This window comes from Vombatus ursinus, unplaced genomic scaffold, assembly GCF_900497805.2.
Source record: "Vombatus ursinus unplaced genomic scaffold, bare-nosed wombat genome assembly UNPS02000749.1, whole genome shotgun sequence".
NCBI lineage: Eukaryota > Metazoa > Chordata > Mammalia > Diprotodontia > Vombatidae > Vombatus > Vombatus ursinus.
Genome location: NW_020940527.1, coordinates 12432764 through 12459338, shown reverse-complemented (window position 1 = coordinate 12459338; position 26575 = coordinate 12432764). Strand labels below are relative to the sequence as shown.

The 26575-nt window shown below is 39.4% G+C and overlaps 1 protein-coding gene across 4 annotated transcripts in view; it reads left to right on the top strand.

Annotated features, from left to right (window-relative positions):
* Positions 1-19592, top strand: part of RASGEF1A (RasGEF domain family member 1A) — a 323907-nt gene extending 304315 nt beyond the window's left edge. For 3 of the 4 annotated variants that reach the window (XM_027859043.1, XM_027859035.1, XM_027859028.1), the window contains exons 4-13: positions 3038-3175; positions 7888-8109; positions 9440-9514; positions 9663-9755; positions 11484-11586; positions 11892-11971; positions 13038-13229; positions 15982-16105; positions 16468-16540; positions 17517-19592. In XM_027859043.1, the coding sequence (XP_027714844.1) occupies positions 3038-3175; positions 7888-8109; positions 9440-9514; positions 9663-9755; positions 11484-11586; positions 11892-11971; positions 13038-13229; positions 15982-16105; positions 16468-16540; positions 17517-17541 (1125 nt within the window). In that variant the 3' untranslated portion in view covers positions 17542-19592. The remainder of the gene's footprint in view (positions 1-3037; positions 3176-7887; positions 8110-9439; positions 9515-9662; positions 9756-11483; positions 11587-11891; positions 11972-13037; positions 13230-15981; positions 16106-16467; positions 16541-17516) is intronic. The other variant, XM_027859049.1, reaches the window with a different exon arrangement.
* Positions 19593-26575: the final 6983 nt, after the last annotated feature.

The window sequence follows — 26575 nt, the reverse complement described above, 5'->3', positions numbered from 1 at the left end:
GGGGGAGAAGAGAGAGCAGTTCAGAGTTCTGTTCAAAGATTTTGGACTGAATGATGGAGGCAAATGGAACACAAACACCCTGGAAGGCCAATGTGATTCAGGAAAGACAGAAAAGAACAACACTCTCTTCTCTGATAAGAGAACAGTTATAACAGCCTGCCAAAGAACTTGGAGCAGAAGGCTGGGGAAGGCCATGAGATTGGGTGGGTGAGACTGTAGAATGTGAATGAGAGATGACTGAAGAACTTTGATGCTAATGTGGTGGGATGCTGCCTAACAAAGTTTTGGTCATTAGTGAAATTCCTCTCCCCTCCCTCAAGTTCATCCTCCCACTGGCTCATGCTTCTACCCAATGCCTTTTCATAAATGACTTGCAGAGAACAACAAATGCAATAGTTTGCTGAAAACTGGTCACTAGACAAAGATTTCCTATCTTCTCCTTCTGTATCTCCTAAGACACCAAATTACATATAATAGCAGCCTACATATGCATTTCAAGTCTCAAGCCAAACCTTGAAAGGGGGAACATTTTAACTCACTACTACCAGAAATGTCTTTGATTCCATTTTATTGTTTTGGGTCACTGACATCCACCTCTGTCCAAGGTATCTAAGATCAGGATGGGCCAAACAAATACCTTCAGAGTGGCAAAATTCCAAACCAATAAGATCTGAAAATCTGAAAATCAGATCTGAAAAAAAAAGATGCTGAAAATATAGGTCAATTTAAAAATGATAGATAAATCCACAACGGGAACCAAGATGATATAATGCATCTAAAGTCCTTTGCAAGACTTAAGACACTATATAAATGTGAGTTATTGCTATTATGATATGTCATGAGTTTTCAAATTTCCATGTGAAGAGGGCAATGCTAAGGAGTTCCTGACGGGAAGTCCCTAATCTCAGGGGAAATCTGGCTGGAAAATAATTATTTTGACATCTCTCTAGTCATCACATTCTCTGTAATAGCAGCACACTTTTAAACTTCCAGCCCGAAAGCCAAACTTTCTAAAATTCTTCTTCTGGTTCACCAACCCCAGAGTTGCCCTCACCATGCTCTCAGGCTTGTCATGGAATGTTTGTAGTCCGTTACTAACACCAGCTTTTTCTGCTCAATGTTGTTAAGGTCAGGAAGGATTATTCTAATCTAGTCTAGATATACGCAAATACACAGCTGCCAGTCACTTGATTTCCTAACAGGTCTGCTCTTAACTCCCTTTCCAGTCAGCTGAAAATTACCCACCATCCAAACCTCATGGCAGACCATGTATCTCCTCTTTCAAATAGAAAGCTAAAGCATGGAACTAAAGTCCTTGGCCACCGCAGCTAGCTTGTTAGGCAAAGATCAGGAGGATTTAACACACCCTCATATCTAGACACGTAACATTGAATCATCCTTTCCTTATCCTCCCCTCAGCAAGGAAGACTAAATCACTATCACAGGCTTTTAATCATTAGTTCCCAGTTCTCTGTGGATGGCAAAGCTGACCTAGATTCAGGGGACCTGACTTCTTTTGCTAACCAGGGTGGATTTGGGTGCTAGATTTGTAAAGTTAGATCCCCTCTTTTTCTCCTCAGAGCTCTTTCCTTTTCCTTATGAATACTGATCATAGTGTAATAGGTTTAGAGCTGTAATGCAACTAAAAGGTCATCTAGTCCAATTTCTTCATTTTACAAATGACTAAACTGAGATTTAGTGCCATCATATGTCCATATTTGCCTGAAGGAATCAGTTCTCCTAGATGGGAGCTTCTTGAGAATAGGGACTGTTTTTCCCTTTCTCTATATCTCCAGCACTTAGCATAGTGCCTGGTATACAGCAGGCATGTGAAAAATTGGCTTGTTGATTTAATACTGGGTCCATCAACTTGTTTTTAAAGTGTTCTAATAAATGTATTTCAATATAGTTGGTTTTCTTTGTAATCTTGTGTGTTTTAGTTCATGCATTTTAAAAACATTATTCTGAGAAAGGGTCCTCAGTCTTCACCAAATGGATCCATGTCAAAAAAAACAGTTAAGAACCCCTACCCTAGAGTTGTTTTCTTTTTTCTTTGCAGGAACAAAAAGAATAGTAGCCTAAGTCCATAAAACCCAAGCCACCTAAAAAGGGGTGTGCTGAAGCCAGCTTAGACTAGCTTGTGAAAGCTGATAGTTAAATTTTTGGTGTGAGCATGTTATACCTTGGAAATTAGCAAACACTACAAATCAAGCCTTGGTTTTATTATTTTGATTGTCCAGGCTTAAAAAAATTGATGGAGAAAATGTTAATAATATTGCAGATTAAGCTTAAAAGTGTGTCAGGCGCATATTCCTTTTTTTTTTTGAGAGCCAGTCATTAGTTAGACATTTACCAGCTTACCACTACATCTAAAAGATGGGTTCATAGAACTCTAGCCAGACTTGAATCATTGGGTTAAATGGGAGCTTCCCCCCACCACCCACCCCAGCTTTCATTCCTGGCACTGACATACTTCGCCTGGACAAGACCTGGTAGTTTGCTTCAAAGGCATTTTGTTTAGATGTGTAGGAGGAGTATGTACAGAGATGTCCTCCTGGGTTGTAGTTTTTCTTAAGCATGAAGAGATAGTCTGGAGCAAATACAAAATAAAGCTTTATACACTTTCCTTCTGAGTAGATCTTCCATGGCTTTTCTTGCCTAGTAACAATGAAGCTCAACCACTTCTGCAGTGTGTACATGGGGCTTAACACACTGCTGAGATACCGTTGATTTAAGCAACTGGTTCCTGTGGGTTTTTATTTTTTCCACCAGTATTTATCATTGCTCACAGTACTTCTTGAGCCCAGCCCAGCCAGGACTTCCAAGCCAGCCCCTCCCTATCACTGGCTTGCCAGCTCTAAGGTTACTGGATCATCATAACACTCTCTCTTCTTTTCTTTCTTTCTTTCTCTTTCTTTCTTTCTTTCTTCCTTTTTTTTGTTCTCTGCCTCTGTCTCCCCTTCTCTTTTTCTCTTTCTCTGTCACTCTTTCTGCCTTTCTCTCTCTCTATCCCTGTCTTTTTCTTTCTCTCTCTCAGGCCAAGCTAAAGTCTTTCACTGCCAAGATTATCCAACTCCTGAAGGAATGGACTGAGGCATTCCCTTATGATTTCCAGGATGAGAAGGTCATGAAGGAACTAAAAGAGATCACTCACAGAATCACACAGTGTGATGAGGTAAGGGAATCTCCCACCCAGTTTCTCGGTGCCTTCCAGGTCATTTGGAAAACAAAGCACCTGAAATTCCCTGAGGATTTGGTAGGTTGTGGGGGAGGGTGGGGTATACAGGGTCTTCTGTCTGTGGCTTTGAATAGGGTCACACAGAGAAAGCCTTTGTTTCCATGGTCACAAACTGTGTCTTCTGGGTAATTTTCCAAAATTGAGTCAATGATTGAGACCAGGCCAGAGATTAGGGAAAGCTCAGTTCAACTAATCCCCTACCTTTCAGAAAACAATCCAAAGTCCATATCTTGAAAGTAATAAGAGGTCACAGGATCACAGAATTTAGAATTGGAAAGGAGAATATTTAGTTCAACACCCTCATTCTATAGATGAGATACTGAGATACAGGGAGTTAAAGTGACTTATCCTAAATCATAGATAGGTGGATTGGAACCTAGGTTCTTTGACTCCCAATGCACTGGTTTTTTCTGCTGTAGAAGCATCTTTAATACTGTATATAATATACTTTGTAAAGCTTTAGAAGGGATGGGAAAAAGAATGTCAATGAGCCAGAAGAACAGCTTGGTGGTCTCAATGATCACAATGAATAGCACTGGGCTTGGTGTCAGGAAGACCTGAGTTTGAATCCTACTTCAGACACTTATTAGCTATATGACCCTGAATAAGTCATTGGACCAGTTGACTTCAATTTTTTTATATGTAAAATGCTAATAATAATAGCACCTGCTTCACAGAGTTGTTGTAAAGATCAAATGAGATAAAATATGTAGGGTTTTGCAGACCTTATGGTGCTATACAAATGCTACTTATTATTATTATATTTTTATATTATATTGTATTATATTATATTATATTATATGTATAGGTAAATAGAAATAATCATTCATATTTATAATAAACTGTTTTTCACAGCATTCCACAGCATTACTACCCCGTTTAAAGTAGGGTAGAACCATCATTATTATGACCATTTTACAAATGAGCAAATCAAGTTTCAGGCATGTTAAACTGATGTCCCCTAGATCACATAGTGACTTAGTAGCAGCAAAACGATTACAACTTAAGGCTATTGACTCTCAAGGATCAGTTCTTTTCCACAGTACTATTTTGATTTCAGGAATTAAAACCTGAAGATCTTAGGGGAAGCTCAGTTCAAGGGAAAGAGGGAACTAAAATCTGGTTTAGGTCAGTAATCAGGTTCAAAGCTTCCAGGAGCCATCAGAGCAGCATGTATAGAAGCCCCAAGGGAAGCCTCACTGGGGATGGTGGAGTAGAGGGAGTCTCTCTGGGGAAGCGTCTGCCCTTTCAAGGGAACATACAGAAAGACATGTCATGTGTGACTCACCTAACAGACCAATGGGGCATGGGCTCTGGATAGAGGAACAGCAGAAATAGGGTCCTTGCCACCATGGCTCTTTCTGGCCCCATTATCACAACAAAGCAGTTCTTCAAGCTGACTGCTCACTTAACAGTGTCTGGTCCTCAGTGACTCAAATTGACATGAGTGATAAGATAGCTATTTATCCCTTTCAACTTTATTTCCTAATAAGAATCCTTCAGCAGCACCTGTAAAGTAGCAGAAAGTGTTCAAGTCTAACCTGGCATACTTACTGGTTTACCTCTGGGCTGGTCATTAAACATTTCAGAGCCTCAGTTTCCTCATCTCTAAAACGGGAGTAATGATCATTGCACTCCCCATCTCACAGGGTTGTTATGAGGAAGTCACAAATACTAAACAAATGTGAGTTGGGAATCTTAACAGCTCAATTTTGCCATCCTTTAGCCTCAGGAAGGATGATTGTAGAAACAGTCAACAGTTAGAAAGTCAATAGGCATCCTAAGTGAAGGCATTACATTAAAGCTCATAGCAGATAAACTCTGGGATGTTGGAATTGCTGGGCCTAAATAAGCAGAGATTCAGGGCAAATTAGGCAGCCCAGCACCCAGGTAGATGAGATGCAGGCGAGTTATTTGGGCAGATGCTCTTGGCAGCTCTGTCAGCGACGCTCTCAGGCACACTGGGGCATGTCTTTGAGAGATCAGTTGCTGAGTAGGGACCAAGGTCTTAGCCAAGTCCTTCAACACTAGGTAAATGAATCAGCTTAAAGCTAGCCATACACCTCCAGCAAAGGAATCACCTTAATCATTATGAAGGAAAGCCTCCTGGGAGGCAGGAAACAAAGCCACACTAAGAACAAAGCTATAAAAAAGAAATCACCACTAGGTACAGGAGTAATCATTCAAGAAATGGAGGAGCAAGACCATCTTGGTGAGAGCTGGCATTTATTTGGCACTTTGTAAACACTGAAGTGTTTGGCATGCCTAGCTCACTTGACCCCTACAACAACCCTGTTGGGGGGGGGGGGGGGAGGTTAGATACTGCAGGTATTAATTATGTTCATTTTGCAAAGGAGAAAACATTGTCCAAGACCAAAACCAATGACTCCACGTCCAGGATTCTGTCCACTGTTGCTACACAGTTTCTCTCATTAATAACAAGTATTTGATCACTTGCTAATTCATAAGTTACTGGGCTTGACCCCAAACATCTAGAATTAGCTTCGAGTCCAATTCATTGGGAATTTTTATTCATTTCCAAAGTTTCCCCTCATTTTTGAGGTTAGCCTCAAGGGAACAGAAAGCAGAGAAAAAAAAAGTATCTTCAGAAACCGTTTGCCTCATCCCATGCACACTTTTTTCATCCGGTATCTCAGACCACAACTCCCGGTTTCCCATGTGCTAACACATTCAATATAACCTCCTTAAAAAAAAAATTGGTAACTGCCATAGCAGTTTACAAATAACTACTTCTCTATTATAATCTGATGTCTGCCTCCCGATGAAACAGCTCTGACTGCATTATCGTTCTTTGATTTGCCTGGGGAACCTATTGCTATGTAATATGAAAGCTTGTTTTACTGGAGGGAGAGAATTCATGGTTCAGTCATCACCCTTAGGTAGACCTGAGGTTCTCCAAAACGTTGTCAGGATAATCACACCTCTGGCCCAGGGATATTAGAATCCAAAGCAAATAAATGCTAAACAGCTGGAAGAAGGACATGGTCTTAAATGATGGTTGTTCACTTAAGGGAGATTGAACTCAATTCCTATTATGGCTAGGTGACTACCTCATTCTCAGACTCTGGGCATAGATAGCATATCACATTTCATTTTTAAAGTTAGTATAAAAGCCATAGGAGGGGTCTCTGTTTCCAGAAGGTTGCATTGTTTTGTTTTGTTTTGTTTTTTTCTCCCATCACCATTTCCATCTCTCACTATTGATCAGCTCCCTCCTCTGCCAGGAAAGATGCTGTGAATGGCCTTCTGCCAGGACAGGTGGTGCCTAGCTGCTGAGCTTCACTGAGCGTGCTTCTTACTCCTGACAGTCTCAGTCCCTGGAGAGGGTCAGCTTCAGGAATTTGTCCAAAAACACATGCACACAGATAAGAGAGATGCCCTATGACTTGTTCCAGGCAGAGTACCAGCTGTTGTCAAAAGCCTCCAAGCAGAAAGGGAATTTCACTGATGGAGGTCTTTCCATTTCCTATTCCCCAAGGTCCTCTTCTCCCTTATCCCCCAGCTTGTAGTCATTAGCATGTAGAATAGATGTCAGCCTCATATAATGAGGAGAGCATGTAGGTATTAGAAGCCAAGTTTGACTCTTACTAAGCTATGTCCACGGGCAAGTCATTTACCCTTTTGTAGGCTTCATTTTCTCACCTGTAAAGTGGGAGTAATAATACCCACAGGGCTGTTGTGATGATTAAGTGAGATAATGAAAGTTTTTATAAACTTTGAAGTGATATATAAAGCTAGCTATTATTAGTTGTAGTATTGGCAGAGGAAAGTATAATGACAACAATATATTTTTTTGACTGATACTTTTTACTGAGTACCAACATATTTAGTGCTGCACTTAACACTGTGATAGATAAAGGATGAGGGCATCTGCCTTCAAGGAACTTACAATCTCACTGAAGATAAATAATGGATCCATGAAACAGAATGATATATATGTGATTAAATTGCTCAATTGTATGGTTCTGGAAGAGAGCAATTAGCAATATCAAAGAATACTAATAAAATAATTATCAGGGAAAGTTTGTCAGAGAAGTGGGTCTCGAAGGTTGAGATGACTTTGGATATGTAGGAAAGAGGGCATTCTACCTGGGGTGAAGAGGAAAACATAAACAAAGACTTAGATTCTGGAATGTGTATGAAATATATAGAGAGATACCGAAAAGGTCAGACTAAATGCTATATGTTGGGAAATAGTGGGAGAAATGGTTGGTATAGTAGAGTGGCTCTAGGTTAAAGGGTTTGGACCTGGTGTGGTCAACAAAGAGAGGTACTATAGGTTCAGTTCAGGAAAGTTTTAGGCAGTCTCATCCAGAAGGAAAGTCTTAAAGAAGAGTGACCTATTTGAAGGCTGTTCTAGAAATCCAAACCTGAGGTGTTGAGAGTCTTGGTGAAGGTGGCGATATTGGGAGGAGGAGAAAAGGGGAAAAATAGAGATTTCCAAGGTACCTGGGACAACCCCTTCTCCTTGTACTAATAAACATGTGATAACAAAGGGTTTGATTGCTAATATTCTTCAGATAGAAGGCGATGTTGTCATACCTAGTGTCCTATCTACTATATCCAGCATCTGAGTAGACCAAGGAGTTCTAATGGCTTAATGGATCTGTTCTCCCTTTTTCTCTTAGGAGAATGGAACAGTGAAGGCAACCATCACCCAGATGACCCAGAACCTTATCCTGTCCCTTACCACCAGGAACCAGTTCCAGGAGATAAGGGAGAAGTTCCGCCAGCCTGTCACAGACAAAGGAACTATTCTGAAGTCAAAGCCCCAGGCGGCCCAGAAGGATATTCTAAGTGTGTGTTGTGACCCACTCATTCTGGCCCAGCAGCTCACCCACATAGAGCTGGTTAGTATTCTGCCTTCTCTTCCTCCCCAGCCCTCTTCCCAGCTTATAATACTTCAAGGTTATAGTTCTCAGTATGTCCTCTAGCTCCCAAAAAATTTGTGTAAAAATGTCACGAGGATGAAGTTCTAGCATTCAATTCATTTCTATCCATGTCTATGTCTTCATCCATATCATCTATTTCTATACCTATCTAGTCTATCTCTATCATCCATATCTATGTGTACATTTATAGGTCTATAATATAGAACATATATACAAGATTCAGTTCTATGAATGCCTGAAAGGATAATTAAATTCAACAGAGCTGGATCAGAAATATAAGCAGTCTGTAGAAAAAGTAAAGTGAAGATGATGCCTCACATAGCCTGCCCCAGATAGCTCCATGCAATGCTAAAGGGTTTCAACAAAAAGTGGACAGAGGCATTTCTGGGGCTTCTGGGCTTTATGCTGAGATTTATTTTGGGAAACTATCAAGTCTGACCTCTGAAGAATTAGCCCTAACAAGAGAGAAAGAAAACTTAGGACTCTGCCACCACATAAATCATATGGCACCAAGAAGAAATTAAATGCAAGGTTCTTAAGGGTCAAGGGCATCACTAGGAGTTGGACAGTTTCAAAACTGGCTGCCCTAAGAGTATCAGGCCATAAAACAAGGAAGGAGTGGGCCCCTGGAATTGTGAATTTTTCTGAACACCTTGTTACAATAGACTCAGAAGGACCTTAGGGATCATGTAGGTCAGTTTCACCTCCTGATGCATGAATCCTCTCCACAGCAACCCTAATGGATGCTCATCCATCTATTTACACATTTCTGATGATGGGGAGCTCTCTAAGAAGACACTCCATTGCATGGTTGGACAGCTCCAATTGTTAGAAAGTTATTCCTTCTACTGAGAAATCTTCCTCCCTGTAATTTCTACTGTTTGTTCCTAGGTTTTTTTTTTTCCTCTGACAACCTCAAATTAATTCTAATCATTCTTCCACATTATAGGTATTTGAAGACAACACACATCTTAAAGTCTTCCTTCTTGTAAAGTCCCTCGATCATTTCTCCTAACATACAGATTGTTTCCCAGCCTGGTCCCTTTGAATACATCAGTCATTAAGTTCAGCGATCATTTTAAATGTGGAGCCCGAGTCTGAACACAATATCCCCAGAGTGTGATCATAGCAGCGTAGAGTACATTAGAATTTTATCTCCCATCATCTGGACATCATGCATCTAGTTATGCATATTTAGATTTTATTAGCTTTTTTCCTTTTTCTTTTTTTTTTTTTTAAGTAGCCACGTCATCTTCTCTAATATCCTTCCTCCCCATTTCCATTCCAGGAAAGGGTCAGCAACATTTACCCTGAGGATCTGATGCAGATAGTCAGTCACATGGACTCCCTGGATAATCACAAGGTGGGTCTTTTTATTTTTTAAACAAGTTGAATAATTTGGGGACCGCCGTCCTGCTTTTTGTAGACCTAAGCGGGAACTTCCAGATACCCAGAATTTGTCCTTCAGATTCCCAAAGCTCAGGACTGGTTTCTGATCTCTTATCTTTCAGTGCCGTGGGGATGTAACTAAGACCTATACCCTAGAGGCCTATGATAATTGGTTCAACTGCCTGAGCATGCTGGTGGCCACAGAGATTTGCAGGGTGAGTGGTTGTGCATGTCAGATCTGTGCTTTGAACAAGAGCAGTTTTTTCATATGCAGTGATATATGCCATCCTGTCCTATAAATAAGCAGATTATCTTCTATCCCACCATCTGATTAAGAAAAAATAAACATAAACCTTCTAAATACACAAGGATGGAAATGTTCTCCCTACTTATCAAGGTACTTACTACTCATCTGAAGATGCAACTCAAGTTCTCAATTTCCATCTTCCCCCGAAAGTCTTCCCTAATAAAGCAGCCCACCCTAATGTTTGCCTTTTCTGTCTACTATAGCACAACTATGTGGCATAATAAATCAGGCCTAGAATCAGGTAGGCCTGAATTCAAATCTGGCCTTAGCTACTTACTAGCCATGTGACCCTGAGCAAGTCACTTAACCCTTTTTGCCCCCGTTTCCTCATCTGTAAAATGGGCTGGAGAAGGAAATGGCAAACCACTCCAGTATCTCTGCTAAGAAAACCCTAGATTTAGCCACAGAGAATCAGACACTTAACCTCTATGTGCCTCAGTTTCCTCAATTGTAAAATGGGGATAATAATAGGGTTGTTGTAGGGATGAAATGAGATAATAGTAGGAAAGCGACTGGCACATAGTAAGCACTATATAAGGCTAGTTGTTGTTATCGTTATTATTTCCTTTTGCTTCTCCCTTTTTTAAGACGCTCGGGACCTGATTCTGTCCCCATTTGGGGCACTTTATGGCATGCAATCTGGCACTACTTTGTGTGATGTGTGAATTTTGTTTCTCCTACTTGACTATGAATTTGTTAAAGGAAAGGATTGTGTTTTTATACTGCTCATCTCTCCCATGGCCTTAGTCCAATTGTGGTCAAACAGTGGATGCTTAATGAGTGAGTGTCAGTCAGAAATCACATCACTAGAAACGAACAGGATAAAATGGACCTGAATCAGCAGGCAAGGGCTAATGTGTTTATCCTGCACAGCCCCTAGGCTGGTTTGGTGCCAAAAAGATGAAGGTGGACACATGCAGCTGTGACAGAGTAACTTCTCGGTCCAGGATGCCAAGAACCCCTCCTAGATGTTAACCTTTTGGCGTGGGGGGGAAGTTGCTGATACTTTCCTGCTGCCGGATGGATCACTTTACAGCTGGATAGGGAGGGCTGCCTGGGTAACACCCAACCCCTAGAAAATTAAATTCAAACTGACCCTCCCTGCTTCCTCTCTAACCTTGAGATTGTTCCTTCGAGAATACTGCTTGGACCATGATCTTTGAGGGCCGAGCTATTTGTGTTAAAATGATCCTTTCCCCACTTTGGAGAAATCTCAGTGAATCTTCCTATGTTTACTCACCTTTGGGACTGTGAATACATGCTTAGACATATCACAGTATCTAGGTATGGTTACATTTTTCTTAAAGGTCTAGGATTGGTCCATTGGTCTTAAAATGAGATCTTTGAATGTGAAAAAATGTCATATGCTCAAAAAAATTACCCCTTTATAGACCACACTCAGGTTTTCGATAAAAGCACATTTTGGGGAAAGTGTGGCCTATATTTGGACCAATACAATAACTATATGATATATGAGAAAGACAAGTGAACTTCATATCCTTCAGACTGCCTCTAATCAGTCTCCATAGAGGCACCTCAGGGAGAGCAAGTGTCACAGAGCAGAAGTTGTAACAGCTGTAGTTTGAATGTATTGGTCTCTTGAAAGACTTAATTGCAAACTGTTTCTTTCCTTCAGGTGGTAAAGAAGAAGCAAAGGACAAGAATGGTGGAATTCTTCATTGATGTGGCGAGGGAATGTTTCAACATTGGGAATTTTAACTCCATGATGGCCATTATCTGTGAGTACACGGCCCTCCCCACCTTACCCTGCCACCTTCTGGAAATACTTAAAACCTCTCATCCTTTCATTTCAGTTCTAAGACTAGGGCTTTTTGAGAGGCCAGGTTGCATTAAATGATCATTGAACTAAGCTGGAAGCCTCTTCATTTCTCCCAGTTCTGTGGGGATTTTTTTCTTTATCATTCTCTTTCTTCCGCCGCAACCTTCCAAATTGAAACAACACTCCCTTCACAGATTACAGTGGCATTTTCATTGGAAAACTGTCCCTTGAGCTGATTCCATGGTGCTTTTCTCCCTCTTACAGCTGGCATGAACCTGAGTCCAGTGGCACGACTAAAGAAAACATGGTCCAAAGTCAAGACCGCTAAATTTGATGTTCTGGAGGTATGTGCTGGGTTACTTGGCATGGTGCCTAAGAAAGAGCTAATACTACCTTTGTCAAAAAAAAAAAAGTGCAGCTATAGTGTACTAGAATATGATGAGGCCTGAGCCAGGCATCAAGAAAGCAAGTTACCATGGTCTCTCTATCCTAAGGCCTCAAAGGATTTCTCCATACACACTGACACTGATGTTTTAGTAACCTAGCCTAGCTGTGTTTTTAGGACAAAAGGAAAAATACATAGGCATCTTAAAATTCCCTCATCTCCTTCCCTTACTCTCTACCCCCAGTCCTCTTCCTCTAAATGGATAATGCTGGAAATTCCACCATTACCACTTCATTCCTTGTGATCATTCTTAATGTGCAAATAGCACTGGACGGTGACACTTTAAGATGACATCAGTATTGATGACCTACTGTAAGAGAAGAATTTGAGGGCAAATGTTGATGATAGACTGATATGAGAACTCATGAAAAAGTATTATATTGTCCCTAGGGACCAGGGGTAGAAACTAAATAAGATAAATGATGAAGCAGGAAGTATTTCTGAAGGTTTTTATCTGCTTCATCATTGGCCAGGCCAGCTTTGTATCTGTGTCTCCCTAGCAACTACTTTGACGTCGTACCAGGAAATCCCCATCCTCTGTAGACTAAGCGGTTCCTTCTCTCTCTCTCTCTCTCTCTCTCTCTCTCTCTCTCTCTCTCTCTCTCTCTCTCTCTCTCCCCCTCTCTTTCATTTTCTCTTAAGGTGACTTTTCTTAACTTCCTTTATTAGGGAGCCAGATCCAATGATTCACAATGAAAGACTACCCTCTAGTGGCAGGATCTGAGATTAGGCCAAGGTTAGGTCTTTTTTGTTTTGTTTTGTTTTGTTTTGTTTTTGTTTTGTTTTGTTTTTCTCCAGAAAAGAGACTACAGTGTCTTTGCATAACTCAGTCTTGACTGGTTACTGAAAGGGGGATAAAGTGTTCAGCCATGAAGAGACCTAGAGAAAGAAAAACGTTGAGGGATAGCACTTGAAAGCCTTGAGAGAAGGATATTTGACTCATGTCTCATCCTTCCCACTTGCAGCACCACATGGACCCGTCCAGCAACTTCTGTAACTATCGAACTGCCCTGCAAGGGGCTGCCCAGAGGTCTCAGACTGCCAACAGTAGCAGGGAGAAGATAGTCATCCCAGTTTTCAACCTCTTCATCAAGGACATCTACTTCCTGCACAAAATACACACTAACCGTCTGCCAAATGGCCAAATAAACTTCAAGGTGAGCCGAGGCAGTTTTCAGTAAGAAATATTCATGGTGTGCGTAATGGGGGAAAGGGTGATGAAATGGAGTTGGAAGATATCTTAGAGGTGATTTAGGACACCTCTTAATCAACACATGGATGACTTCTACTATGCCCTTAATGAGACTGAAAGCAGCCATCAGAGTGCTGGACAGATAATAAATGAACACTGTAAGCAATTACAAACAATCAGGTCCTAGGATGAGTGGCATTGATCTGACCCTGAGTGTAATCTGAACACTTCAAGAAAAGAGAAATCATTGTAGGCTGGACAAGCCTTAGAGATGTGTAAGATAGGCTGAGTGCTAAAGAAGTAATATTTGACAAAGAGAAACATGGAAGGAATTTGGGGTTAGGGAGGGAAGGGTGAGTGGGTAGATTCTGTGACCAAAGGTAGGAAAGAAAGAAATGAAGGAATGCCCATGTGACATAGTAGAAATACAACTAGATTTAAAGTCAGAAGACCTGCTACTCATTATCACTGCTACTCATTATCTGTACCTCACAGAAGTCTCATCTCATTAGGTCAGTGCTCATTTGACAAGTGAGAGAGTTAGGATGGATCAACTCTAGGGTCCTTTTAGGATCAGAGGATAATAGATTTAGGGCTGGAAGGGACCTTAGAAACCAACAAGTCCAACTCCCTCAAATTGAGGCTGAGGTTAAATAACTTGCATAGGGTCACATAGCTAGTAAGGATCTAAAGCAAGATTTGAGCCTAGATCATTCCAGACTCCACTGCACTAGTTAGCTTCTAAGTCTTCTAAGCAAAATAATGATGATGGCTATGATGATAGCTCTCGTTTATATAGCAATTTAAGGTATGCAAAATGTTTTACAAACATTATCTCATTTGATCCTTATCAGCAGCCTGTGAAGGAGATGCTATTATTATTCCCATTTTACAAATGAGGAAATTGGGGCTCAGAGAAGCTAAGTGACTGTCCAAAGTCACACAGCAAGTACATGTCACATGGGGGATTTGAAGCCAGTTTTTTTAATGCAGTCCCCAATCCATGATGCCATGGCTCTGTTACAATTGGTTAGTGCACTGAACTAGAAGGAGACAGGAATAAAAAGTAGAGGGAGATAAGGTAGGTAGGATGGTGCCAGAAAGAAGTCATTCCTATCCTAGCTGGAATAGTGGATAGAGCACTGCACATGGAGTCAGGAAGACTCATCTTCCTGAGTTCAAATCTTTCCTCAGATACTGACTAGCTGGTTGACCCTGAGCAAGTCACTTAACCCTGTTTGCTTCAATTTCCTCATCTGCAAAATAAGCTAGAGAAAAAATGGCAAACCACTCCAGTATCTTTGCCAAGAAAACCTCAAATGGGGTCATGGAGAGTTGGACGTGAGTCAAATGACTGAACAACAATATCAACAACACAATGTAGGGGCAGGTAGGTGGCACAGTGGATTACTGACCCTGGAGTCAGGAGAACCTAAGTTCAAATCCAGCCTCAGACATGTACTAGCAGTTTGACCCTGGACAAGTCACTTAACCCCAATTGCCTCCAAAAATAATAATAATATGTACTTTAAAGGAGCCAGAGAAGTATAAGGCTGAGTCCCTGTCCTAAAAGAATTTGACACAGATAAAACGTGAAATAGAAAATGTAGGTAAGAGACCTGGCCTCAGGATTTCTGTTTTAAGGATCTAAATGAACAGATAGAAATCCAGCTGAGGTCACAATAGGAAAAACAATCTGGGCTTGAGTAGTTATGGAAGATTTTGTGGAGTAGTTTAGACTCAAGTTGGGTCCTGAAGGATGAGCAAGGTTTGGATATCTGGAGAAGCGAGGGAGGGAACTCTCAGTAAAGGAAACAGATAGAGAGGTTGGAATGTGTACAGAGACTGGGTAAGGGGAGTTTGGGTTGGAGTCAGAGTGTGGAAGAGGATTTTGAATACCAATCTACTATCGAGAGAGCCAGAGAGAAATGAGATGTTTCTTAAAATTACTGAATGGAAAGGAGTCTAGTCTACCACCATCACACACACACACACACACACACACACACACACACACACACACACACATACACACACACACACACACACACATACACAGAGGAATTTTATAGATGAAGAAGCAGTGGTTAGGGTTTTCCCAAAGACACAATCCCAGGATGAAACTTAAAATCAATAGTCTGTTTCCTTGATACCACAGAACAGGGCAGGGATTAGAGATCTAGATTCCCCCTAAGACTCCAGAATCAGAAAATTGCTATTTCCTGGCTAAGATCTCCCTGATAAAGAGAAGGAAGCTGTCAGCCACTGGCAGATAATTCTGTCTCCCAGTGCTCAGTTTTTTTTTTTTTTGACATAACGACAGCAATGTTTCCCAAGAACCAGCCCAAGCTCCCCACATCTATCAAGCAGACCTATTTAGGCACAAAATAGTACGGAAAAAGATATGCACAACCGCAAAAGAAAAAAGCAATCAAATGTACAGAAGTTTATACTTTCATATTCATTATTTCATCTGATCCTAACAATAGAATCTCCATGTGATATAGAGGCTACCATCCCTATCTGATTGATAAAGAAAGACTCAGATGTTAAATAACTTTAAATAGACCACACAGCAAATTAGTAGTAGGGCTCTAAACAGAAGCTAGGTCTCCTGATTCCTATTTCAGAATACTTTGCTCCACACTTCATGATTCAGGGTTTTTTTTTGTCACTTAAAAAATGTTTATTGATTAACTGACTCTTGCCTTTTGCAGAAATTTTGGGAGATTTCCAGACAAATTCATGACTTTATGACATGGAAGCAGGTGGAATGTCCTTTTGAGAAAGATAAGAAGATCCAGAGTTACTTACTCACAGCACCTATTTACAGTGAAGAAGGTAAAATCTTTTCATCTATATCAGCTTCCATATTTATAAGAAGGGCAGTCATATGTCAGTGCCATGTAGATAGCCTGGGGTGGAATGGCTCTTCACAGAAAATTGTCCTACGTGTGATGTAACCTATTGAAATAACTCCCACCCTGTGAAATAATTCCCATTTTCCCAATCCAGTTTTAAAGCAATTTAACTTAAACTCTTGGTCCTGAATTCTTCTTATACCTTTTACTCTCTCCCCCTGCCACGGGGACAGTGAGGGGAGGGCTTCATGGCCTTGTTTGAATTGATGCTGGAGAAAGAAGAAGTACGAGCTTGGTGAAAAATTCCTGAGCACCCAGTTCTAATCAATGTTCCTTTTTCAGCTCTCTTTGTAGCATCCTTTGAAAGTGAAGGTCCAGAAAATCATATGGAAAAAGACAGCTGGAAGACACTCAGGTACACAAAATTTACTTAAGAAAATGATTCCAAAGTATGAGATGGCAACTAAGAACACTACTGCACTCTTAGGCTGCATTAAGAGAGGATCTTGTTCACCCAGAGTATTGTGTTCAGTTCTGGGTGTCCCATTTTATAAAAGACACTGAGAAGCTTTAGTGTTCAACAGAGGACAACCAGGATAGCAAAGGGCCATATGAGGTTTGGTTGAAAGAACTAAAGATGTTTAGCCTTGAGAAAAGATTCGGGCAGGGAGTCAGGAAAGATGTCTTTGTGTGTCTCTGCAGGGCTATCACTTGGAAGAGGGGATACATTTGTGCTACTTGGTCCTAGATGTCAGAAGTAGGAGCAATGGATGGAAGAAATGTCAAAAAGGCAAATTTAGGCTTCACAGAAAATAGAAAAAAATCAGCAAAAATAGAATCTTATAAAACCATTGACAGGTGTAGCCATTCATATGCAAAGTTTCCTATTAATTTGAGCCATTCCACATCATTGGAGGTATTCAAGCAAATGCTAAGGAGACATATTAAGCCTGATATCAAGGAGATTCTTGTTCAAATATGAGTTGGACCACAGGACCTCTTGGGTCATTTGCACCTCTGAGATTCTACGAAGACTATAAACACCCTATGGTCAGCCCTGTGGTCTATCTGCCTAAGGATTCTGACCAAGGCACCTAGGAATGGTTTATAGGAGGTCAGTATTGTCCTCCCTGACTGTATTGGAGATTGAAGATAGAACCTAAATATCCTAACCTTCTCCTTAATATGTAATCTGTTATGGGTCTGCCACTTTTCTTGGACATGTCCTTATTTCTGGTATATTCCAACCAACATTGTGCAAGGGCATGATACCATTTCTATGCCCTCTTATTTACATCTCACACTGAATTTACAAATAATGGAAAATAGGTGCTCTTACCACCTGCCTAATATATACATATATACTTTTATTTCTTTTTCTCCAAATTTAGGACAACTCTCCTTAACAGAGCCTGAAATTTCAGGGTGCAGCATATAGAAGTGGAGAAAAAAGCACATGAATGAACCAAGTTTTTATCCTGAATGATAAAAGGGGTGGAGATGAGCAAGACCTCACTGGTTGGGGTCTGTTTTGTATATACCTTTTGTGAGAAAACAAGGGTAAATATTTCGTGCATCAACCTTAAGGCACCTAAAAAATGAAGGTTTTTGTTTATTTTAAATATCAGGGCAGGGCCCTGTTGGGGGACAGGGGGGATTATCATGGGAGAGAGTATCCATGGTAATGTCTTAATCTAATAAAATGTAGATTTTTATTTTCCATGTTTGATTACTTCCATCTTAAGAAAAATAAAATTTAAAAACCCAACCAAATACAACCTGAACACTGCACAGGTTCAGTGCCCTATCAGACAGTCTCTACAGCAGTGTCTCTCTAAAGTCGGGGACTAGTGCCTTATAAGGTACTGAAATTGTCTAGTGTACCTATTCCTTTCAAGCTGGAAGTAAGCAAATTCAAACCAGGAGGGATGGAGACCCAGAAAGCAGCTACATCTTTGTAAATATATGGGGAGATATTATGGCACATGGACTAGAGCATACCTACCTATAATAGCAAAAGGGCAGTATTCCATTTTTTTCTGACCTTGTTAGAAGAAAGGGATAACTGCCAAAGCTATGAGGAGTTTTAATGTCTGAATGCTTCTGGAGATGATTATTTGAGTTTGGGCTGTCAGTAGTTTACATTTTCATTTTCCTTTATCAGGCATTTACTGGGAGGTGGGAAACAACCTTGTATGTAATCTACAAACTACACATTTAGATACAGAATTTTGCCTAATGGTATGTCTGGCAAACTGTTCCTAGGAGCCTTTCAGAGAAAAGGAGGAAAAAAAGAGTAAATCTAAAATAAGGCAAGGGAGGTAGATGCGAAACAGATGTCAGTTTTAAGGTCGTAGCAAGAGAGAAAATAGTACCAGAATACTATGGCATTTCAGGTCATCATTTTAACCCAGTGCAAAGTGAAAGTTAGGCTCTTCTGTCAGCCAATGATACTAGGTGATTACTCCCTCCTTCCAACTGTTCTCAGATAGATGCTTAATTGGGACACTGGAAAAATTGAATATTAGTAAAACCACTGACAAATGTAGCCATTCGTATGAAAAACTGCCCATTATTAGAAAATGTTTTCTATATCCCCAATTAGAGCAGTAAATTATTTCCCCCATATCCACTTCAAAGGAGTACACCTTGGCTCTTATCAATCATGAGGAAGTATCAACTTCACTCCATTATATAGCTGGACGATCTCCTATAAACCCATGTTTCAAGTACATCTTCTTTCCTCATAGATTTTGTTTCTAGGAGTTCATTTTTCCCAAAGAATAAAACTGGAAAACCTAGGTAGACGTATTTTGTTTGTTTCCCGTTCCCATAGCACTGAAAAAGGAACAAATGTTGAATAGATGCCTTGAAATCAGATGCTCAGATGGAAGGAGGAGATAGGAGGGGCTAGCTTAGCAAGACTAGCCTGGAAAGGGGAGAGGGAAGGTGACTGTTTTTGTGACCTGCTGCTATATTCCTGTGCTAAAGAACAGAATTCTCAGCCCTGTGGTAGAGTAAGAATATTTATACTGTATTATTACAGTGTTTTGCACTTTTCAGAGACATTCTAGATCGTACATATTGTCAAACACTATAAAAGGAATTGTATATCAGCTTTGTTTATGTATTTGAGATAAAGAAAGGGATGCTTAAAATTTAAGAAAATATATATATATATATATATTTGAAATGCATTTTTAGACCACTTTCTGTACAAGTATTAAAAAGCTTTCACATAAATGTGCACTTCCCTGGTCAATCAGTTCTAGTGTATACTTGAAATAGACTTGGTGTCTCCATTTGTTACTTTCTTTTCCCAGTTCGATCCATTCATTCCTTACTTACATAAGGTGTTTTGCTATTCTAAGATGAATTACAGAGTATAAAGCTGTACCATAAAAGCAGGATATTCTGTGTGTGACTGGGTGTGCTTGCATCAATAAAGAAACAAGTTGTTTCAACCATGCTGACCCTGGCCTCTCCTTATATATCTATAGTATCCTTTCAATGAATGAGTGAATTATCTGGGGAATTATTTATTAAATGCCCTTTAAAGAAGACAACCTAGAATCATCACTGAAATAAATAAAGAAGAAATTAAACAAATGGATGCCTCATGTACTCCTTGCTCAGTTATGGGTCTTAACCTTTGAACCAGGAGAAACTAAAATATTAAGGGTACCTTAAATTTGCATATACGGTCTTTATGCTTTTCAAAGTATGTCCACATCCATCCTATCAGTCAATCCTCAGAACAGCCATGTGAGACTTTTTTTCACCATTTGGCAGATGTTGAAACCAAAACTCAGAGGTGAATTACCCAAGGTCACATAGCTAGATAAAGCAAAGAGTCTCGTTCCTTTACGATATTGCACCTCCCCAAAAGCTTCTCATTTTGGGTTTGGTTTTGACTGAATCTGAGCTTGTGAGTGACAAGTTCATCTGCTTCAGACAGACACAAGCTTCTGGACCAAAAGCAATGGATAGCAACCAACAGAAATCACTAATTCACCTACACTTGGTAACCTAAAACAAACATTGGTCTTTTCAAACCTGCTTTAAAAAATAGGCTAAGAAAACCAAAACAAAAACTGGTTATTTCCACAAGCTTCTGGACTAGCTCCACAAAAAGAACATTCTCTATCTTCTCAGTCCTTCTTCCTTCTTGTCCTAACCCCCAAACCACCCAAGTTGCAGCAAAATATAGCAAGCTCCCCATTGTTCAAGAATACAAGCAATTGGATGTGACCATCTTGCATCAATTTTGTCAATGAGGAAGACTAAACAGCTGCTGGGGTCTGTATATAACAGTTCTTACAAAATAGGGATTTATTAGCATCCACTTTGACTGGTTAAGGGAAGTAGAATTCAAAAGCTATAAATCAGAGCCCTGAAAGGATTCCTTTGTTCTCAAATGAATCAATAACCCAGGCACTGCTGATAAACGGCAAATGGAGGTGCAGTATCCATAAATTCACAATGAATATGATTATATTTTATCTTCCAAGCAAGCTCTCACTTCTGTCTTTGAAAAATTAACTAACCACTATTTTGCATGGATCAACAAAACTGTCATCTACCCCTCCTACACCAAACCCCAAGCATCTCATAACACTACTAAGTCCCAGAGTCTCAAGCATGATACAATCATAGAATGTCAGAGTTAGAAAGAAGCATAGAGATCATCTAGTATTAATTCAGCCTTCTCATTTTACAACTGATAAAAGTGAGGCCCAGAAAAGTGATGGGATTTGTCCAAGTAATAAAAAAGCTGAAACTCAAGACCTAAACCTAGTCATCTTTTCATTACACCAAGCTCCTGATGTCACATATGTGTACCTCAGCATATCAGAGTACTTATTCTCACAGTAAAAGGTTGTTTGTCATATTCATTTAGCCCCAAAATCAAACAAATAAACAAAAAACCCTTCAACTGTATGGACAGCATACCCATGGCATTCACAGGACTGCTAATATAAGACACAGTGAAACAGATCCGGCTTATGATGTTGTCTGTGCCTGAAACATTACAGATACCTTAGCAATTTCCCTTTGGTAAAGTTATCTGGGAAATCAGTGAATTGATTCTTAAATTTTATAGTCTTGCACTTTGAAATCTGGGCTGGAGCCAACAGATGGTTTGCAAATCTTTATGAATCATGACCAAACATAACCAAAAAGATTGTGAATACATTCAGCATCACAAATTCAGCATCACACCCTACAAATACGTGTGTGCTCACCACTGTGCTGCACTGTAATTGATTTAGATATGTTATCCGTATAGTGATTCACCAATGGTAGGAACATGGTCTTGGAGACGTTCCAGTAGTGCCCCAGATATGTGCCTGATCCCTCCATTCTCAATGTCCCATTGGAAACCAAAATCAAATATCTGTGACCCATCTACCAAGGGTTGAATTGTAGCTGATGACCATGGCATAGTGAACAGAAACTATCCATCCCATGTGAGTTTGAAGCTAAAGACCTATTATTTTAAAATAAATAGCTTACATTTTTTGCAGGGGGTCTCAAAAGTCTTATCTCAATTTTAAGATCTAACAGCTTACAATTGGGAACTTCATAATTCTGTAAGGACAAGAACTATTCCCATTTTCCAGCTGAGGAAACTGAAACTCAATTTCCTTAGCCTGTTGAATATTACAATAATTAAAATATACAATAAAATAAATATAAATAAAATAAAAATATAAAATCATACAGATTAATTTTAAGCTTATTTCCCTATCACCAACTCCTCTAAATTACTTCACTAGAGAGCTCAAGGTGATAGAGCAGTCCTTTTCTTCCTTCTCATTACCATTATCACCATCATCTTCACTCAACCCACCATGCCCTCTTTTCCAAAAACTTTAAAATCTATTTATTGGGGATTTTTGAGGGGTGAATATGTTTTTGATTTTATGATGAAAATCAATGAGAAACTAGAATTCATTTTATAGTAACTTACTCTACAACCAATTTTGTTGGACACGATCAGTTCTGTAAAACAAGATATGCCTTGCCTCTATTGGAATTTTACTTACTAAGTTCACACAACATGGGGAAAGGCAATGATTTCTTCTGTTCTATATTTCTTCCTAATGGACTTTTTGTTTGCTCAAGAATGATACTATATTCGTGTTAGAAGGGAGAACAAGGAAGAAGATGGGATTTTTTCCTCATGTGAGGAAATGCCATTTTGGAATTTGAATAAGTCAGTCAATAAGCACTTATCGAATGCCTGCCTTGTGCTAGGCATTGCGTGCAGTGCTAGGGATGCAACACACCCCAAATCTCCTGCTTTCAAGGAGCTCACAGTATAATGGGGAAGACAACAAGTAAGCAACTGTGCTAAATGAGCTACATACAGGATCAATTAGAGATAATCAATAGAGGGAGGTACTAGAAAATAATAGTGTGGTTGGTTCTATCAAGGAGTCAACAAACTTTGTTATATAGTCAGTATAACTGCAGATCAGAAAGAGAAGGGTCGACATTTAACACTTACTAGCTGTGTGACCTTGGGCAAGTCACTTAACCCTGATCGCCTCACCAAAAAGAAAAAGAGAGAGAGAGAGAGAGAGAGAGAGAATGAGAGAGAGAGAGAGAGAAGGGTCACATAAGAACACAAAGCTACAACTAGGATGGAGAACCCAGGGCTTTTCTCAAGCACCAGCAGATGCACTATTTCCTTCCTGTTAAGATTCAGAGACCTTTTTCTTTATGCCTCAAGGTCCTCTGCTGGTCTGTGCCTCAACAAGATTTGAAGAGGAAGGGGGCATGGGATCATTACCAAGGAAATAGGAATGAGTAAACCACCCCTTATCCCACTACTACTGTATAGGTCTGTGTTTTCCACAGGATTTGAAGGAAGGCTACCCCAGGAAAAGGGTCAGGAAGTACGGCCATTGCCAATAGAGGTCAGGGTAGGTGATGAGGCAAGCAGTGAGGGACAGCTTCTCTGGGAAGATAAGAGGGCTTCTCTTCCTTAGGTTCAAACAGAAGAAAGTGGCAGTATAGGTCCTGACATCCCAAGAACTAGCCCAGGGACCAGCAGCAGTCTAGGGAGCTGTCTCCCAAACATAACTGGCCTGTGAAGAGGAAGCCCTTCATGGACTGCATTATATCATTCTCCACACTGGAGAAGAGGGAGACACTTTAAGCAAGGTAAGGCCAGGGAAGGGAGACGTAGCATGCCTTCCTATGGATGCTTCTGCCTCCCTCATTTGGTGGACTTTTCTTTCAAGTAGATTGAAGCCCAAGGTGAAGAAGCAGACAGATCTGAATTATGAATGGAGACAGTCAGTGAACAAAGAGTGAACAGTTCAGGGAATGCATTTCAGAATGAAACTAGGATGTCTAAGAGGCCATCAAGTTATTAATTTCCCCAAGTATGATGACAGGGGCTGAGAGAGAGGAGAGGAAGACTGTAATCCAGGTATTGAATTCTTTCAAAAAGGTTGTCATACCATATGCCACAATAAATTCAAAATGGAAGTGTGACCTAAATATTGAATATCATACCATAAGAAATTTAGAAAAGAAGCAGATCATATCCCATTCACAGATAAAAGTAAGGAGTGAATTCTTTAACATTTAGGGGATAGATATGATTAAAAAGATAAAACTGATAATTTTGATGATATAAAATTGAAAAGGTTTTACATGAATGAAGTCAATGCAATAAAGAGAAGAAGAGAAGTAGTCAACACAAAAAAAAGGATTTGTACAAAATCTATAACAGACTAATATCCAAGATATAGAGATACCTACCAGAAATACAAAAGACCCAAAGCTATTCCCCAATAGGTAAGTGGTCAAAGGATACAAACATTCTCAAAAGAATTGCAAACAATTAACAAACATATGAAAGATTTCTTCAAATGACTAATAAGATAAATGTAAATGGAGACAATTCCAAGGTTGTACCTCACATAAGACCTAGAAAATTCACAAAAATGACAAAAGATGAAAATAATGTTGGAGGCATTGTAGAAAGACAGGAATACTAATGTATTGCTGGTGGAGCTATCAATTAGTTCAACTATTCTGGAAGTCAGTTTGGAATTATGCTAAGAAAATGACTAAAGTGCTCATATCCTTCTACCCAGAGATTCCTCTACTGCTCAGCATATGCACCAAGGAGATAAGGTACTATGCATACCAAAATATTTATAATAGCATTTTTGTGATAATAAAGAACTGGAAACAAAGCCGATGCCCCTCGATTAGAGAAGGGCTTAACAGCATGTGAAAAATGAACTTATGGCTGTGACTATAAGACACAAAAGAAGATGAATATATTGAAGCATGTGAAGCTTACATGAACTAATGCAAAGTGAATCATGAAAAAGACTACATGCGATGGCAACGTGAATACAAAGGACAACGAAAGTCAACACTGAAAGTTTCAAAATCTTAGTGGCTGAGAATGGTTTGATAAAAAAGATATTATAAGTTGTCTCCCACTGCTTCTATGCTGAGAGGTCTGGGACCATCAGTGTATAACATCACATCAGTCATTTTCTAATACATTGGTTAGTTCTGCTGAACTTTTCACTTTCTTTTTTGAGAATTTATTCTATAAAGGATGGCTTTTGGGGAGGGGAAAGAAAGAGAAATACACTAAAAATCTAAGTGAAATAAAAACAAAAGATATTAATAAAATTTATTTTAAAAATAATATCTATTTCATCAAATTGTTTTGAGGAGCAAAGGAGATAATGTATATAAAGTGCTTTGTAATCTTAAGGTGCTATATACAAATAAGGTGCTATATATACATATACATACATATATGTGTGTGTATGTGTATACATATGTATGTATACACACACACACACACACACACACACATATATATATATATATAAAATTTAGAAGAAAAAAAGCTATTGGCAACATTGGAGAAAATAGTGTCATCAGAGCAGTATGGTAGAAGTCAGGTTGCAAGAAGTGAGGAATGAGTGGGTGATACAGATGGCATGTCATTAGGAAATGCCATTGCTTCAACTGCATTTTGGGAAAGCCAGTCAAGAGTTAACATCCCCTGAAAGAACTGCCTATCATGACTAGTTTCTTTCGCCTCACTCCAATACATGCAGTGCTCATTTTATTCTCCACACTTTTGCTCATACTATTTCTATGCAGACTGCCCCACATCACTTTTTTCCCTTATAAATATTATCCATCATTCAAGGAAAAGCCCCAGTCATGTATTAATCTTACTTCCTTAATTAGATCATAAACTCTGCAAGGACATATTTCTTCTGTCTCTCCAAGTACAGACCTAGCCTCATTATGTTCAATTAAGATTTAAAGATTAATTAACCCAAGCAATAAAAATAAAATGGATTTGACAAGTGATTAAAAAGACACTAAAATTTCAAGCCTCCCCAAAGTCGTTTTCCAAAGCTCTAGAATAGCAATGAGGTGACTAATCATCACTGAGGTAGCTTCTCAAAAGCTATCCACATGGAGCGCAAACTCCTACAAATACTGCCATTTTAGAAACACTTCATATATGTTCCTTGCTACAAACCATGTCTCTTTCCCAAGGACTAGCCTAGCTAAGTACAGAAAAGCTCATCATCAGTTGATTGGACATTTAATGATGAATTACTTTGGCCACAGTAACCCATGAAATAAAACAAAACAAAGTAAATACAAAATGGCACTCAGTACTGGGTGGATCCCTCCCATTACTGCAGTAATGATGACAAAGTGGCAAGAAGGAAGTCAAAGGATGCTAAGAATCATACATTTTTAGACAATTTATAACCACTAATAGTTGGTATTCAAAATCTGATATCCTTCTTTAATGACAAGTGAGTGGGCATAGTATTGGAGGAATATCTATATTGCTATCCTCACTACTAATGACATCAGAAAACAAAAACTTTTACAGCTCAACAGAAGAACGCATGGGTTCTCTTTGGAAAGGCAAATAAGGAAGTCAGTAGGTCCGGTTTTATCATGTGTCCGGAAGTAAAAAGAAGCATTTCCTTGGAATTTGATCATCTCATATTATAGTGTTCATGATATTCAGGAGAAAAAAGGCCCATGAAAATTAATGCAGCTTGTGCACTAATATCCATTGCAGAGGAGATAAAGAAATTCTGCAAAAAACCAATAATAAACAATAATAATACCTGACTATTAAATACATGTTGATTTATTATTATTATTGTTATTTATTAGACAAGACACCTAACTAGACACTATTCTGTGAGGCTAATGTTACAATGATAGCTCTTGTTAATGAACAAATTTGGATTGACTATGAGTATGAGAACATATACACAACCAGATTTCCAAGATCACAATGTGCTAAAATATTGGGTCAAATTCATGAGGTAAAATTCAATAGGGATAAGTTGTATTACGAGGGCTTTAAAAAAAATCAAGTTCATAATAAAGTACAACATTGGAAGCAGGGGGCTAG